At 30.8% G+C, this 16,109-nt stretch overlaps 1 protein-coding gene across 2 annotated transcripts in view; it reads right to left on the reverse strand.

Annotated features, from left to right (window-relative positions):
• LOC124360347 (polycystic kidney disease and receptor for egg jelly-related protein-like) overlaps positions 1-16,109 on the reverse strand; it is a 135,743-nt gene that overhangs the window by 69,448 nt on the left and 50,186 nt on the right. For both annotated transcript variants that reach the window (XM_046813897.1, XM_046813898.1), the window contains exons 5-9: positions 14,533-14,752; positions 6,275-6,464; positions 5,150-5,379; positions 3,425-3,637; positions 679-803 (exon numbers count right to left, since the gene is read on the reverse strand). In XM_046813897.1, coding sequence (XP_046669853.1) covers positions 679-803; positions 3,425-3,637; positions 5,150-5,379; positions 6,275-6,435 — 729 coding nt within the window. In that variant the 5' untranslated portion in view covers positions 6,436-6,464; positions 14,533-14,752. The remainder of the gene's footprint in view (positions 1-678; positions 804-3,424; positions 3,638-5,149; positions 5,380-6,274; positions 6,465-14,532; positions 14,753-16,109) is intronic.

The following is a 16,109-nucleotide window of genomic DNA, read 5'->3' on the forward strand; positions in this document are numbered from 1 at the left end:
AGGCTAGCAGATTTACAGTAAGCTAGAGAAGACAACTAAAGAAGCACTGCCTCTTTTATCCATTGTCTTTGATAAAGTGGCTTCATATACCAGGCACATGCTCGTACTCCTGTAAGAGGATAAGTTGAGGGTGGTCATACTGCATTAAGAATTTTAAAATATATTAACTTTTCAAATAAAAGGTATATATCGTAATTGTGTGCTTATCGTGTCTATCTTAATATCCAAAACTGGCTACTATCGTCGTTAGGAGGCTATTCTATCGATTTGTTCGTACTACAGTGAAAGCGGGTTTACGACAGAAATAGCGATTACTCTTCCTGAGATCCGGAGCGCCTCTATTTTAGAGAATTGGCAACAACAGTGGGAACAAGAGATAGGAACGAGGTCATTAAACACGGTTATTGGAGAAATAGGTATGTGTATTAATCTTTCTCTTTATATTATGTTTTAATTGCAATCCTTAATAAACTGATGACATTTTACATAGTAAGTTTTGTTACATAAAGAGTTGTTTATAGCAGCAGAGTAGTAATGAAGTTTAATTCCTCAGGTCAAATTTAAAGTGTATTATTTATTTGGGTATTATGCTTATGCTAAATTTATGTTCTTTGCTTACAGAGTATAAAGGAACCACTTTATATAAAGCCAATCCTACTTACTAGAAAAAGTACTTACAGTTACGGAAATATGTTTACTGAGTGAAAGTCCATTCTGATTATTTATTAGATACACAACGACGTTGCCTCTTGTCAGTTTGACTTCATGTAACTCTCCTCGATACGTAGTCCCCAACATTCTCCCTGAAACAAAGTTTCACAAATCTTTAAATATATGTGTACTAACGTATTACCAATATTACAATATCAAAAGTTTTCAATTTAGAATTGGAGTTCAGGAAAACGTACATACATATCTGATCGATATTACTCTTTATTAATAAACAAAACATCAAGAATACCCAGAGGTTCACAAACAGAGCTTCACCAACAAATATCATAATATACTTTATTGCATACACAAGTGCACTAGATGCGTAAATACTGCTGTACATATAATTGTAATACTAATGAAAGTAGTAAGGCTTTAGACATCGCTTTCGATATCAGAACTGAGATTTCACATTCACTATAATTTATTTAAGTATTTTCTTCCCAGCGGCCCATCCTGAACTCTTCAACGAAGTAAAACGCCTTTGATACCAGAAAACGTTTTTCTGGGTATTTGAATTGTTATCTATGGGGATTATTTACATGTTCAATACTCTAGGAGCGTATTGATTAATCTCACTTCAATTTGCGACAGAAGTGTTGAAACGCTGTCTTCCTGTGTTATTCATTTATGAAGATATCACACTCGTATCGTATTGGTGGACGTTAATCGGTCTCTATACATTTCTACATTAAGTCAAAACAACTAAATTGCAGTATATTCTACAAGTTATGTGAAACTGTTCTTGAACATGATAACAGTGGTTATGATATTTATTTATATTTATAGTTTCGCTGTCTTTGTTCAGTTTCTAAACTAAGCTGAAACAATCTTTCTTGTTCAGCATAGCACCTTCCGGGTAAAGTAGTTTGTCTGATGATACATATTTTTATGATAAACACTCACTAAAGATAAGTATCTCTGGTATAGCGTAAACAATTATCTCACACACACATACACACACACACACACACACACACACACACACACACACACACACACACACACACACACACACACACACACACACACACACACACACACACACACACACACACACTTATATATATATATATATATATCCTTTATGTACACCCTGTATATATATATATATATATATATATATATATATATATATATATATATATATATATATACAGGGTGTACATAAAGTCCTGCAAATCTATTTATATTTTCTGAACGATCACAGATAAATCAACGAGATGTGGTACATCAACACTACACCTAAACATCTAGTTTTGGAAGGAACTATCAGTTTTCTGTAATATCATGGAGACGTCCCACAAGGATTCAGAAGAAAATCTTAAATAGGAACATAGGTCAATATGGACATAATAAAGGGCTTATCTAGCAGAGTTTAATGCTGCAAACCGCACTCAAAAAGATTGATTCAGTACAAAATTGCGGCTGTTCAAATGTTTTACTTGGATACATTTTATTAGTAACCATAACCCCAGTAAAGCAAAACTGCATCCAAACGAATACTGCAGATAAATACTACATTATACTTGTCAGTTGTACAGAAGTGAATTATGATGTTAGTTATCCTCAAGGGCTACAAAAAGGACAAAACACCAATGTTTCATACAAACTAAACGGATTGTGATATTGTAATGTAACGGTCCAAATAAATCGTTGATTAGGAAGACAGCAAGTTAGACAAAGTGTTGTGAGGTTTATGCCATTTAGAGTGAATATGTAATTCATGTAGACTCACAGAATGATTAGACTTGCTACCAGTTCCAATGGAAAATGTCGGGGCCGCTTCTCTCCACCAAAATAGGCTTCACCAGACACTGGTAATTTAGTTATCATCGTAAGCAATCCCGTTGATAGATGCACTTGAAGTTGTGAGTTTTTTAACACTATCTTAAGGGGGATAGAAATACAGCACAACACAGATTTTCATCAAATAAGTCCGTCTTGAGTTGTGCCACAGTTAGTTTACAATGCCATGAAAGGGGGTTAGGAGACGGATATACAAACGTGAAGAAGATCTCTATACAGATCTCGTCACTGCCAACTAACGAGTATAGAATAAACTAACGAGAATCGTGTCACAATAAGCTGAACTACTACCAACAGGAGAGGATTCAGAAAATGATTATTTTCCTTGATCATGGATTTAGTTCAACCCATTTTTTTCTTACTGATTATCATGATTTTTCACTTGTATGCTTTTACGCAACGTATTTTAAGGATAAAAATAAACTTATTAAACTGGCAGCTGTTTTGATGGAAAAAATCATTAAACTTAAAGGGTAAGATTACTTTCTAAGAATTCTGTAAGTACAAGTAGGTATTGAAATACTTATCCAGATATGCAGTAACTTTCTTATATTACAGTGGCAAACACAATAAAGAGATCGATAATAATAAAGTAATTATACTAAAAGTCTTCATTTCCAGTTTGGTTTATGATTTAAAATTTTAACTTAAAATTAACACCTATTATGATTCCGCGCGAGTTTTGGCCCATTTCTAGTACGTACGTGTGTGTTCCCTCTTCAGCTGCGACTGAAAATTATCGACTGTCTAACTAATTGTTTTAGTAGGGTTTAAGTGTTAATGTAAATTGATAATGTCATTGAAAATAAATTATTCTAAATGCTGTGTAACATGACGATGATTGCTGTTCTTGAAGAAGAATTAAGCATGTTTACCACCGTGGTGATACTCGGTTGATACTCACCATTAAATATAGTTTTTTCATCAGCTTCTTCGGAAGTTTTATCATAAAATTCATATATGAAGTTTGAATCCACGTTATAAGAGCAAACAATATCAAATTTTGTTTCTCCTTTCGTGCCTTTACTCGGGGTCACATCACAGGTTTCGTTGGTTCCAATTGACTCTGTTTCAAATTTATAGTTGTAGATTGTAGTCAAATCACCTTTTAACTTCACTGAAACACGAAACACGTTCATGCAAATTTATTTAGTAAGTTATATTTTTTTAAATATATAGCTTTTTGAATTAACTGAGCCAAAATCACGAAAACTTATAATATTATTAACTATGTTAGATAACATAGACACAGTGTATTTGGGTACTGTGCATACTATTAGCGGCGGGTGCGCTTAAATTAGCACCCCTTGGACATATTACCTCCTCGCTACTGACGTCATATTGTATCTCATTTTTTTCATTCCCCAATTTATCTCATAATTCTGTAGTGGTTCTTGGCAATGGGTGTTTATCACAATAAACAAGTAAGTGTATAAGTGTCCCAATTCGAGTACTGCTAAAGATGAAGTGCAGTAGTACTTGTTGGAGAACATACAACCACTTTTAGTACAAGTATAATACAACTTTATGAAATAAACACAAATTAGCAAAGTTTTATTACTTTATATATGACATTTAGAATACTCATAGTCACGACATGTAAGATTTCTTATATCACCCTTGATATCAATGTATCAAAGATAGTACGTGTGGATGTAAAGGATTGGGTGCTAGCTCACTATTCCACTTTTAAAATCAATGATGTTGAATTTTTTATCAAGAAATATTTGGCTTCATTTCCAACGAAGACTGATACAATAAGTGGAAACAAGGAAACGCACATGAAAAAAATCAGATTAAGAATAAATTCATGTCTATTTGAAAAATATAATTTATATTTTTCATTAGTCTTGGAACTAAATAGGGTAAAGAAGAGGACAGTAACTCAATCAAGTCGGAAGATAGAAAAGATAACTATACAAAATAAAAGAAAAATTAAACTGATAACGTAATTATTATGTTGGGATTAAAATGGTTGCAATCATCATACCTCAAATACATAACCTAAATTAATTTTTTGTTGCCAGAAAGAATTTAATGTTAAAATCATCACACATTAGAATGCTTCAAGTTTATAACAATTTCCCAATAACATAACCGATAAGTATTTCAAAACCTAGACACAAATAATTTGTTTTACTTCCTGTATTCTAGTAAATAGGGAATTTAAACGATGGACAGTGGAATAGACTACGTCTAAGCTATCGGAACCTAAACTTTAATTCGTTGACGACATATACGGTATATGATTGATCGATAAAAATATATCTGGAGTTACCTTAGACATTGTGAAAATACGAATACATTTTTAACGCTTTGTAAGAGTCATACGCGTCGATTTTAATTATATTAGCATTGAGTAGTATTAAAACTTTGATATTTCATTGTTAAATATCTCTAATTTATATGGGAAATGCGTAATCGGAAGATTAGATTATTGCGCAAAGGAATAGTAAGATACACGCGTTTTATTATGTAGATTTGACTTAAGTTACATGGAGAGATCAACTTAAGGTAATGGGATACAATTTTAATACTGTAATAATTTATTAATTAACATATAATACAGTATCGCTTATACTACCTACATGTATGAATAATATTCCAGTAAAATCCATTCTTTTCTTACCTTCAACCAATACATTGTATTCAACTCCTCCGTCTAAACTATTATCTTTGATTATTAACATAAAATCCGGCAAGTTTTGTTCCTTTATGGAATCCAATGACTGTGCAGCACCATTATCCTTAGAATAAGTCCACGTAAATTCGAGGCCATCATATAAATTATTCTTTTCTTTGGCCTTCAGAAATAGTATCGTATTTGGTAACACCTTTATACCACAGTTCGTAGCACATCTAAAATTATTAAATAAGCCAATATAATAGATTTTTTATAGCTTATGTTTAAAATTTAATTAAACATACAAATAAATTAGTCTCTAGAAGAAAGTTTATGACTGTGAAATCTATGGTTTAAAGTTTTGAGAAAGTTGTCCCTTTCTAACTATTTTAAGCAAAGATTTTTAATATAAAATAATACGAGTACTCACTAAGGTAAAAATTATTCTTTCAATAGTATAATGAATGTAATATACTACTTAAATGAACGCCAGTGTAAGAGTAATGTAACAGATTTCGCTTAAATCCACAGCCAATTTTATTCTCGAGATGTCCTGCGAATACACAAACGATCCTAGATAATATAGAGTGCAAGTTAATGTTAAATTGCAGTTGACTTAGTTACGCACTTTCCTAATAATATACACACACTTAAACTTAAATATTTATTTTATGACTTTACTTTTATAATGGGTACTATTCTATCATAGTGCAATATCTTACAACGTAAGTATATTGTTAATAATATACCCTTTATAGTGTACCACTGTCACCTAGCCAGGTATCACTCAAACATGTAATAACATATATAAAATATTAAACAAAGTAAGGAAGAGTGAATTTACGTAAAAATCTATATACTACAGTGATTGATATAACTCATGAAAAATTATTCGCTGTTAAGAAAAAGATTGTGCAATGCTTACATTTTAAGAGTGGAAGTGTCTTACTCAAATTTTATTAAAAAGTCCAAAAAATTAGTACTGATATCTAAAAAATCTAATTAGTATTCGAACTGTAATAAATATGCGTTAATAATAATAAAGTATAGTACGTAGTATAGAAAAAGTAAATCTAAAATATATACATTAGTTATATATGCTATTATATTTTTACATAAAAATTAACCTACATAATTTCAATGTCATACGGCACCATTTCGTTTTCCCCAACCACTTCTACCTCTACATTTGCAAACCTCGACTGTTTTGCCACAGTAGTGTAATTTAAACCATCATAAAGATGTGTCCAAACCTTTAGAGTAAAATTGTATTTGGTGTCATAGCTCAACATATGTGGAGTTATAAAATATCTGTCGGATGCTGAAACATGTAAGATTATATACATTAACCATTAAAAGCTAAAAATCCAAGAAGGGTTTTTCATAATAAATTAAAATATAAATTATATTTAGTTATATTATACTAGTTTAATGCGTAATGTATAATTATTGAGGTTTAGTCGTGACGTTGATACTAGTGTCTAATATTAAACTTCACATGGATATTATCATGTTAGGCAACAGATTGTAGACAATGAAGTGACCTTGATCTTCTAATCAAACATTTCAAATAATCATCTCTTTCACAGCGAATGGTATTCTATGTGATTTGGTTAGTAAAATAATCTACCCACGTCACTACGTCTTGCACTAATAATGGCAAGGAATGATGACACTGTGACCTGCATCAACGTTAAAAACGGAAGGTGACACCATGTCTTTCATGAAATATGACAACAATAGGTGACATTGTATATTCAACTATTGCACAGGATGAACACACTGTATCCTGTATCAACTTTGACATACGAAGAAGACACTTTATCTACATCAAATTTGACGAGGGAAGGTGACAAAATGTCCTGCAACAACGTTGCCAAAGGTAGATGACAGTGTGTCTTACATAAACTTTGACAAGGGAAGATTACACTATGTCCTCCATTAAATTTATCAAGGTAAAATGACAATGCGTTAACAGTGATACGTCATTGGGCTAACACATTCAATAATAATAAGAATATATAAAATAATTGTAATGTTGTAATATACTACTACTATACCCTTTAAATAAATGGTTAAACTTAATTTGAATTCTGATGATTATAGCTAGAAAAAATAAATAACTCTGTATGATACAAATGTGAACTTTAATGATGATAAATTAATTGACATACAGGTATGAATTTTGAAACAAGATGGAGGATACAATAATGGTAATTTTTTTGAAATACAGTTCTTAAATTTTAGGGCAGGGTGGTCGTGCTGGTTTAATGAAATAGAAATATTAGGTATTGTTTTTAATAAAAGATATTGTAATTTGAAAAATAATTTTGTTACATTTTAATTATATTAATTTTGAATTGTTAGCCAAATCGAATGTTCCTGTGTTTTATGTTCTTCCAAAGGATCACTGTTAAATTTAAAAGGAATTTTTTCACCCAATGTCTGTATTCTGATTCTGTGCTGTGTACTTTAGTGATAATATGAATTTAATACACTAACCTTTCTTTTGAACCAAATACTGCTGAATAAAATGCAACCAGTTTCTTTATTTAAAATAATAATCTTGTTTCACTTCTTCTATATCCCTCTCTCCTCTGCTCTCTTCACTCAACAATCATCCCTGCCTACTGTATCACTGACTTTAGTTTACTTTATAACTTTTGAGTTTTATATGTAATAAGGTGAATTTTGATTAATTTTGATATATTTAATTTTGTATTTATTATTGTTTGTATTATAATTTGAGACAATTTATAATTAATTATTCCTTAATTAATTATTATTACTAACAAATTTCTAAATTAAATTAAATATTGAAATTATTGTGAAATGGGTGTATGAAATGAGACCTTAAAATTTATTTAGCGAGTAATAAACATAATTCTCACAAGACGTCCATTATACAGCAGTCTGTGGTTTCTATGTAAAACATAAATATATTACTGATAAATATAAAACAACAGAAACCTAATTGTAGATCCCCTTATTAGCACTTTTCAAATTTAAAAGTTTACGAAAAGTAATAGAAAAAGAAGTAAAAGTAGAAGAATGAACAAATTTTAGCTGAATATGTTTAAAATAATTAAAATGTTAATCTACTTTTGATTTTTCACAATCAGAATTATGACATATCCTGGACTATGTACATTAAAGCTGAATTGTGGAAATGTAGTGAATTGTACTTACCACATAGCGTTTATCTTCATAGGCCGAAGCCTTGTTGAAAAAAAGATGAACCGGGCCATTCTCAAGGACTCAGTATTTAAAAATATTTTTTTCTTTAAGTTGTTTATTTAATTTTATTAATTATCATATTCACTCTTTTAATATATGTTTGGCTTAGTTGATATGCCACTGGGGCCAACTTGCAGTAATTGTATTACTAACTTTTAATGTTTTTTCTGAGATTGGTTAATGAAATTCTTAGGAACGTGACTATTTGCTTAATTATTATGTTTCCGCAATATGTAATTGTAATTGAAACTAAAGAACATCTGTCGAATGTATAAGGCAATCTTAAAACAATAATAATTTGTTTTAATAGTGCATTGTTGTCTTTGTTGTAAGTTTAGACCTTGGTTTTAAACGATATACCAACTTTATTGTTTACGTTATTAGTTTTACAAGAATAATTATAAGATAAATAAATATTGTGTTGGAGGATCCGTATTTTACTTTTTATTTTACTCTTTCTAATACATTTAACCGTGTAATTTTCTGAGAATATGTAATAAATTTCTCCTAAAATGTGCTTTAAAAAAAAAACTATAAATATAGGTTAAAACAATAAACAACTGTACACTTCAATTCAAAAGTGTGTTTACTCACAATGTAACAATTGCATTATTTAAACATTTTAGCTTAATTAGTAATTGGAATTTCACTTAAATAAAGAAAGGAATAAATACGACGAATGTGTTTCAAACTATGAATTATGTCTTTCACTTGAACTAATGCAACATTCTCAGCGAGTGGAAAAAAACTATCTTCCTCCCCTCATTCAGTTTTCCTTAAAAACTTCAAAATCTTCGTCCACGAGGACGAACTTGCCAACCACTTACCATACGTAACAACGGTTTTTTTCGCTATTTGACGAGAAATTAACAAGGATAAAATCCCTAATGGAGAGATCATTTATCATTTCGTCTGAAACTGGTGTACAGGACTTAATCGATGATTGTACCAATGATATTTCGTGTTCATCATCATCCGAATCCAGATAATTTTGTCTATCTAGAATAACATTTTAAAACTCCTGAAGTACCTAAATATATGGTAGAGAAAATAATAAACAAATATGTACTGAAGGCCTTAAAAGTTATTTGGGGTTATTGGAATATTTTTCAAGCATTTTCTTGGAAATCTAAAACAGTTAAATAATATTAGTGAAAATAGTACGCTGGAATTATTCAATGATTTCTTAATACACTAAAAGATGCTTTAGAATAAAAATATTATTTACCGTGCTTGTCCTTTATTAATTTTTATTTTTTATATTTTCATAGTTCCAAAATATTAAATATATAATGAGAAAATATATATAACAAGATATTATCTACGCTTCTCATGCAGGTGCCATCTACTTCTAAAACAAGAGGTTTCAAGCTGCTTATAACTGCTATAAACTGGTTTATATTTACTATGTCTTTTCCTTTAAGACATGCATAATCAGCGGTTCTCTTGATAGTTCCTCCATCTACGTTGACAATAGGTTTATCATAACCAGCCTGAATAAAGTTATAGAACGCTGCTTCAAACCCGACATTGTCCATATAATAATTAAATAAATAGCTGTTACTTTTTTCGGTATTACTTGGTAGGGCAGTCACTCATAATGTGAGAAAAATGTTTGTGATCTTCTTAAATTTTCATAAATATAGGTGAAATGTGAGCACATATCACTGCTGCGTAGCGTCCGTTAGAAAAAGATACTTTACAAAATGTTTTTTTTTTACTTTTATTACTGTAGCACCATTTCTTTTCATTTTGACAAAGTGGGATCTGTTATGAAGTACAAGGTGTTCGTTGGAAGCTCTGAAACGGCAACTTTTTACCTCATTAGAGTACTTTAGTTGGTAGTTCTCAGAAAATATATTAAAAGAAAAACCTCATCATCCTTTAAATAGTTCTTTAATATTTTAAAAAATTATCTGGTTGTAGACTATAAATTTGCTAGTTTGCAACTTCCTATTTTTGCCCTGTACTATTCCCAAATTTTTCAATGTTTCTTCGTTCTCTTACGTATTTTCTCCTAGTATTTTTGTATATTGTCTAATGCAAGTTCAGGAAGCTTGATAGGTGAAATGGGAGGAGAATTTTCGTTCACAAAATTGTCCAATTTTGGTTTAGACCTTTCTATTGAGCACGTTTATATCACTTTCTCCACTCCGATCTTTGGTTTCTTTTGCCTCTTTAATTTCAATCATTAATGCTTTTATTTTGTAAGACTTATTTCATGCAAGTTGTGCTTTTAAAGTATATACATAGTTATATTTCTAATGATATTCTAATGCACAACATTTTAAAATAAAAAATAACTGTCATCCTTTAAAATACAATTAGTTTTAAATCAGATTCAGAAAACACTCCACTTTTAAAACGTATTTGGCCACTAAATTATATATTTGTCTTTTATTTAACTAATAAATTATCATTACGAATAATATAAACACTGTAGCATGTCAACCATATCATTATATTTTAAACCTACATGGCTAGGTATCCACAAAAAGGTTATTCCGTTCTTGAGCCTATAAAGTTTTTTATTACTTATAGGGGCATTTTATGTTCTATTATGCCATCTCATGTACTTTGTAATGATTTGATGGCAGAAAGAGAATCACTGCAATTTAATATGCCTGAGGTTATTCATAAGCTGAGAGCACTTGCACAGAGCAAAAATCTCATCTGTATAAATCGATGCACATGGAGAAAGATTATATTTCTATTTCACATTCATTTGTAGTACCAAAATTGATGTGCCTGTAAATATTTTGATTCTGTCTCTATAGGTTAGTTTATCATTTCTTTAACTTTCTATTGGAAAACTTCCGGGGAATTACCTTTCTTAGTTGTAATTTTGTCATCTATATTATCATTAATCTGTATTGAAATGTTTGCTAGCTGAGGGAGGATTTCCCAATCAGTAGTTCTTATTTTTTTTTATTTACTTCAGGGAAGTCTGGGATGAAGTTTACCATGAAATCTATGGCTTCAATATAGAGTGGAGTCTTTTTACAGTTCCAGTAAGGGTTGATGTTGATTAATAGTTGTACATATAGTCATCTGTGTCGATTTTGGTTATCGATATCTGTAATAATTTTACACACAAGTCTTTCCGTTAAACATTTCTTCTCAGGTTTAAGGAATGTAAAGCTGATTCAGGCTATAAGGCGATGATACGATGATGTAAAGGCTCCTAAAGCTATCCTTAACGGATGGTTTTGAATCTTTTCTATTTAAAAAAAAAAAACATCTCTGTTATAAACCGTTCCCAAACAAGAACGTGCAGTAATCAAGTTTATATCTAATAAGGCTTTTTTACACTGTAAGTGAAAAATAAGGATCAACACTATTTCTTTCCCAGTGTATTTAGGTCTTCATTTAGGTCCTTCGTCTTGGTGAAATTTAGGTCTTTACCGAATTAGTTAGTTAACTTATTATCGATCGTTATATCAAGCATTTAAATTCCTGGCACAATTGGGAGTTGGTGATCTTCGACTTTAAGATTTACAATATTGTTTACTTTTTCTTTATAGGTACAACCATTGCTTTGCATTTATTCACATTTAAGCCATGGCTCATATTATTGTCAAGTTATCAATATTTGTGAGCGCATTATGCATTTTAAACAGTACTTGATAAATTGTCTTATCACTCGAGTACAAAGCCACACTATCAGCATATTTTAAGGATATGACTTAGTCATGCAAACAGTTGTTTATTTCTGCCAAATATAATAAGAATAGCAATGGGCTCAAGGTGCTTCCCTGAGGCAGACCTCTACAGGTTACTATAGATATGATGTCTTAGTTTGAAAAAATATTAAGTACTCTATCTACAAGCCACTTTTGACAACGAAAGATAAACTTTTAGGTAACACCATAAATGTAAATTTCATCTAAACAGATAGGGATAATTTACACTCATACTCACATATCTAGACTTGTTAATATGAATGTTTAGTTTAAAGATTAAACAGTTTCCATATCCAGTAGTAGGCTTACTAAACAGTCGGCGCATACTATATTTCGCCTAAATCCGTAATGAGATGAGAGAATCAGATTTGTATATCATACCATTCATCACCCTATGGGGATCATCAAATCAAAGAAATTGGGTGGTTCGATTCCTCGTGATCTTTTCTTTATCTGGTTTAATCAGAGATATGACTTTGATATCTTTCCATATTTGCAGTATGCTTAAGTTTTCATTCCAAATATTATTATAGATATTCATTAGTAGTTTTGTGTCCTTTAAGATATATATACTTGGATATATCTTCAGCTTGTTAGACGTGATCAGAGACAATATGTTTCATAAACTTCTCAGCTAAATGAGTGGTCTTCTTTGATGGGTGATATTTCATTATTGCTTTTGTTTGGTCGAAGTTTTCTTATAACATTCCATGTAAATTTGATATATTGTCTCACCTATGTTTGCACATAATTTGTGCCGTCCGTTCTTTTTTTCCTTTCGATTGTGTTTTGGCCTTTAACTGACCTTCTTAATATTCTTGGCAACTTACAGGGTTCATATCCATCTTGAAAGTTTTTAAACTAAGCCTTCGTTGAGCAATTGCATGAAAACATTCCACAGTCTACTATGATTTTGGTGTAAAGCCTTTTTGGTTAATTACACTAGAATTGTTCCATTTGGGTATTGACTTATCTGCTGCATTGTTCATGATTGTTTCTAACATTTCTAATTGGATGTTTAAGGGCTCGTGAACAATATTTTTCACATATTTTTCAATTGAGTTTTTTTCTGACATTTGTGCCAATTTTCTTTCTAAATGATCCTTCTTGGTGTTTTTTTTCCGTGGATGGTGAATCTATAATAGAGTTTAGAGACATTACGATTGGAAAATAGTCGCTCCCCATCGCATCAAATAGGGCTTTCTGGTTATCAAGGTGTGTGTAAATTTCATGGGTTAAGAATGTTAGGTCTATCGTTGACTGATTATGAAATAAGTTCGGGATGGTAGTGAATGAATGGTTGTTAGCCAATGTAAAATTTTAGTTACCGAAATTCCTGAAGATGTCACTCACTACCTCTTCTGTCAGGATTTTTTTCAGTTCTAGAACTGATGGTGAGCATCGAAATCTCCCGAACTCACTGTAATACCTTAATCTAAGCCAAAATATACTTTTTTATCTAAGCCAGAAGGACGGATGTATTGGTTTTATTGGTACAATATAATGATCAAAGAGAATTCGTGATTGTTTTGCCTAGGGTTTGGATGTTATTCGTATGATGTTTTTTTGATTATTTTGGCGGTCGGAGACTTATGAATAACGAAGGCTACACCTAAATAACCATCTTCTCTATCCAGTCCTAATAACCTCGTGTCTCTCTTAAGATTCCAACAATCACACTGCTTATAGCAACTAGCGCTTTCTACTGGTGAATTATTTAAATAATTCATTCCTGTGACAGTAGTGAGATAAAATCCATGGACATAAAAACATTGGTTTCAATAAACCTTTATAGGTTTATAAATGTTTAAAGCTTAGTATCGTGTTATTACGCGTTTATTTGATACATTGTGAATATACCGATAATAATCGTTAAGCGAAAACTGAATTAACGCTACTGCTACTCAATTGTATTGCTAAGGGACAAGTGACGGTCGCGAGTTTAGTCCTTTTAGGGCTTTTTAAGACAAATAAGACGTTTAGCTTTCTATAAAGTTCTGCATCATTAATTGACTGTAAGCTATTTTTAGGGATTCAAACAATTACAATTTCAACATTATAATTTTAAAATTATTGTTACATTATTAATCAAGAAGGGCAGTACATAGTTGTGAGAGCGTTATGAGAGTGGCCCAGCCATAGGTAATCGATAAATTTAAGTATGCTTTAAATGTTTTCGCTACTACAATTTCAATATAATTATAGTAACTAATCATCCTTAGAGGAAGTGAATCTCACTTTGAATCATAACAAGTAAGCTGGCAGCCTCTTTATCGTAAATTTAACAACACGTAATGATTTTACCAACTGGAATACTATTATCGAATCATCAGTCGCTATATTCCTTATAATCTTAAAGTTAAAATACATTGTATACTAGTTTCATCCTTGGATATGACCATAAATGTATAACTAAATTTGTTAAACAATGTACTTTCACTACAGAGATTAGACTGTACAAATTCTTACGTGTGAGTTGTTTGGGCTTACAGACTTCACTCACTCCTTCTGGGTCATTGGAACTGACACATGTCCACGTAACGAATAAGTGTGATTGCTTTTTGGCTGGCGCATTTGGATCGAATGACTTACTTGCACTCAAATATAAACCATGTTTCCGGTGAATTTTTCTTTCGTTGCTTCCATCTATAACAGCAACTAAGGGCAAATCTGCTACTTCTATGTAGCACTGTAATATAAAACATACATTTACGTTATAATTAAAATAAATACAAATTAAAATATAATACTCATTGTACGCAATTTATGTATTAAAATTAGATTTCAAAAGTAGTGTACTTAAATTAAATTTATAATTTTAATGAAATGAAATAAATGTCGTCTTACAACATATTTTATGTCTAAATATTTTAAATCCGTTAAAATTTTAACCACTAAATTGTAATATCTACTCCTTTAGATTTAGGTAAGTTGGTTTTAAACAAATCCGATATGTGCCATGTGACGAAACGTAACGAAATAAACATAACGTTTTGCTGCAAAGTAACTGTAAGTCGAAACCGCTCCACTGTTGTCGCGAACCTGTTACAATTCTACGTGTAAAACGCATTGATGCACTTCTATGTCAAGCGGGCCCGACGCATAGCGGTTTAAGAGATCAAGATATTACTTGATGACCTTGAGTTTCGTTACTCAATTTTAAATTTATTCGTCCTTCTTGATCTTATTTTAGATCTGATAAATACGTTTTATTATAACGTTATACTCTCGTTTATTCATTTTTCAGGAATCCAGCTGTTGTGTCTCGCTGCTAAGACAATAGACAAACATGAAATCCTCTCCCTTACCTACTTCATGTATCCTACACCCTCTTATTCCCTTGTAATTTTTAAATATACTAAGTAATTATCACTTTTGTGACGTGTCTAAAGAAGTAACGTGAAGTGACGTGCCTTGATATCGAAAGTAATAAAAAAATAATAACAGTATTAAATATTGGTTTTATGTTTTAATGTAAGCAAGTTATCAGTACCAATATAAGCTCCATCTACAACATTAGATTAAAGTGTTTAATTAACTTTATTAAAGATTTAAAACATTAAATTTAATTAAATTGCTTAAAAATATATAGTTGAAGCATTTTACATGATATACAGGGTAAATTTCAAGATATTTTAACTTTTTTGTTTTAAAGTATGTTTGTTTTTTTAAACATGTAGAAGTTTAATTTTTATTTCTATTAAACCAGAAATGTTGCTAATCATGAAATTAACTGCATAATAGTGCGTAATTATTTTGCAGAATAGTAACGTTAATCAATTAAATTTGATGTAGTATGTAGTACGATATAATTTTATTATATTTGAAACACATAAAACCTTTGTAAAGACATTTTTGTTGAAATTAAAATTGTAGAGTGTGACATTCTATCAGATTTGTTATTTTTCTAATATTATTGGACTAGTATATTGGACAATACATAGTAAAATGTTGACTAAATTTTAAATTTATTATGTGCTAACCATTGATACAACGGAGTGGATTTCCACTTGATACTGCACAGGAATTTGCAGTTGGGCGCGCTA

This window comes from Homalodisca vitripennis, chromosome 4, assembly GCF_021130785.1.
Source record: "Homalodisca vitripennis isolate AUS2020 chromosome 4, UT_GWSS_2.1, whole genome shotgun sequence".
In the NCBI taxonomy this organism is placed as follows: Eukaryota; Metazoa; Arthropoda; class Insecta; order Hemiptera; family Cicadellidae; genus Homalodisca; species Homalodisca vitripennis.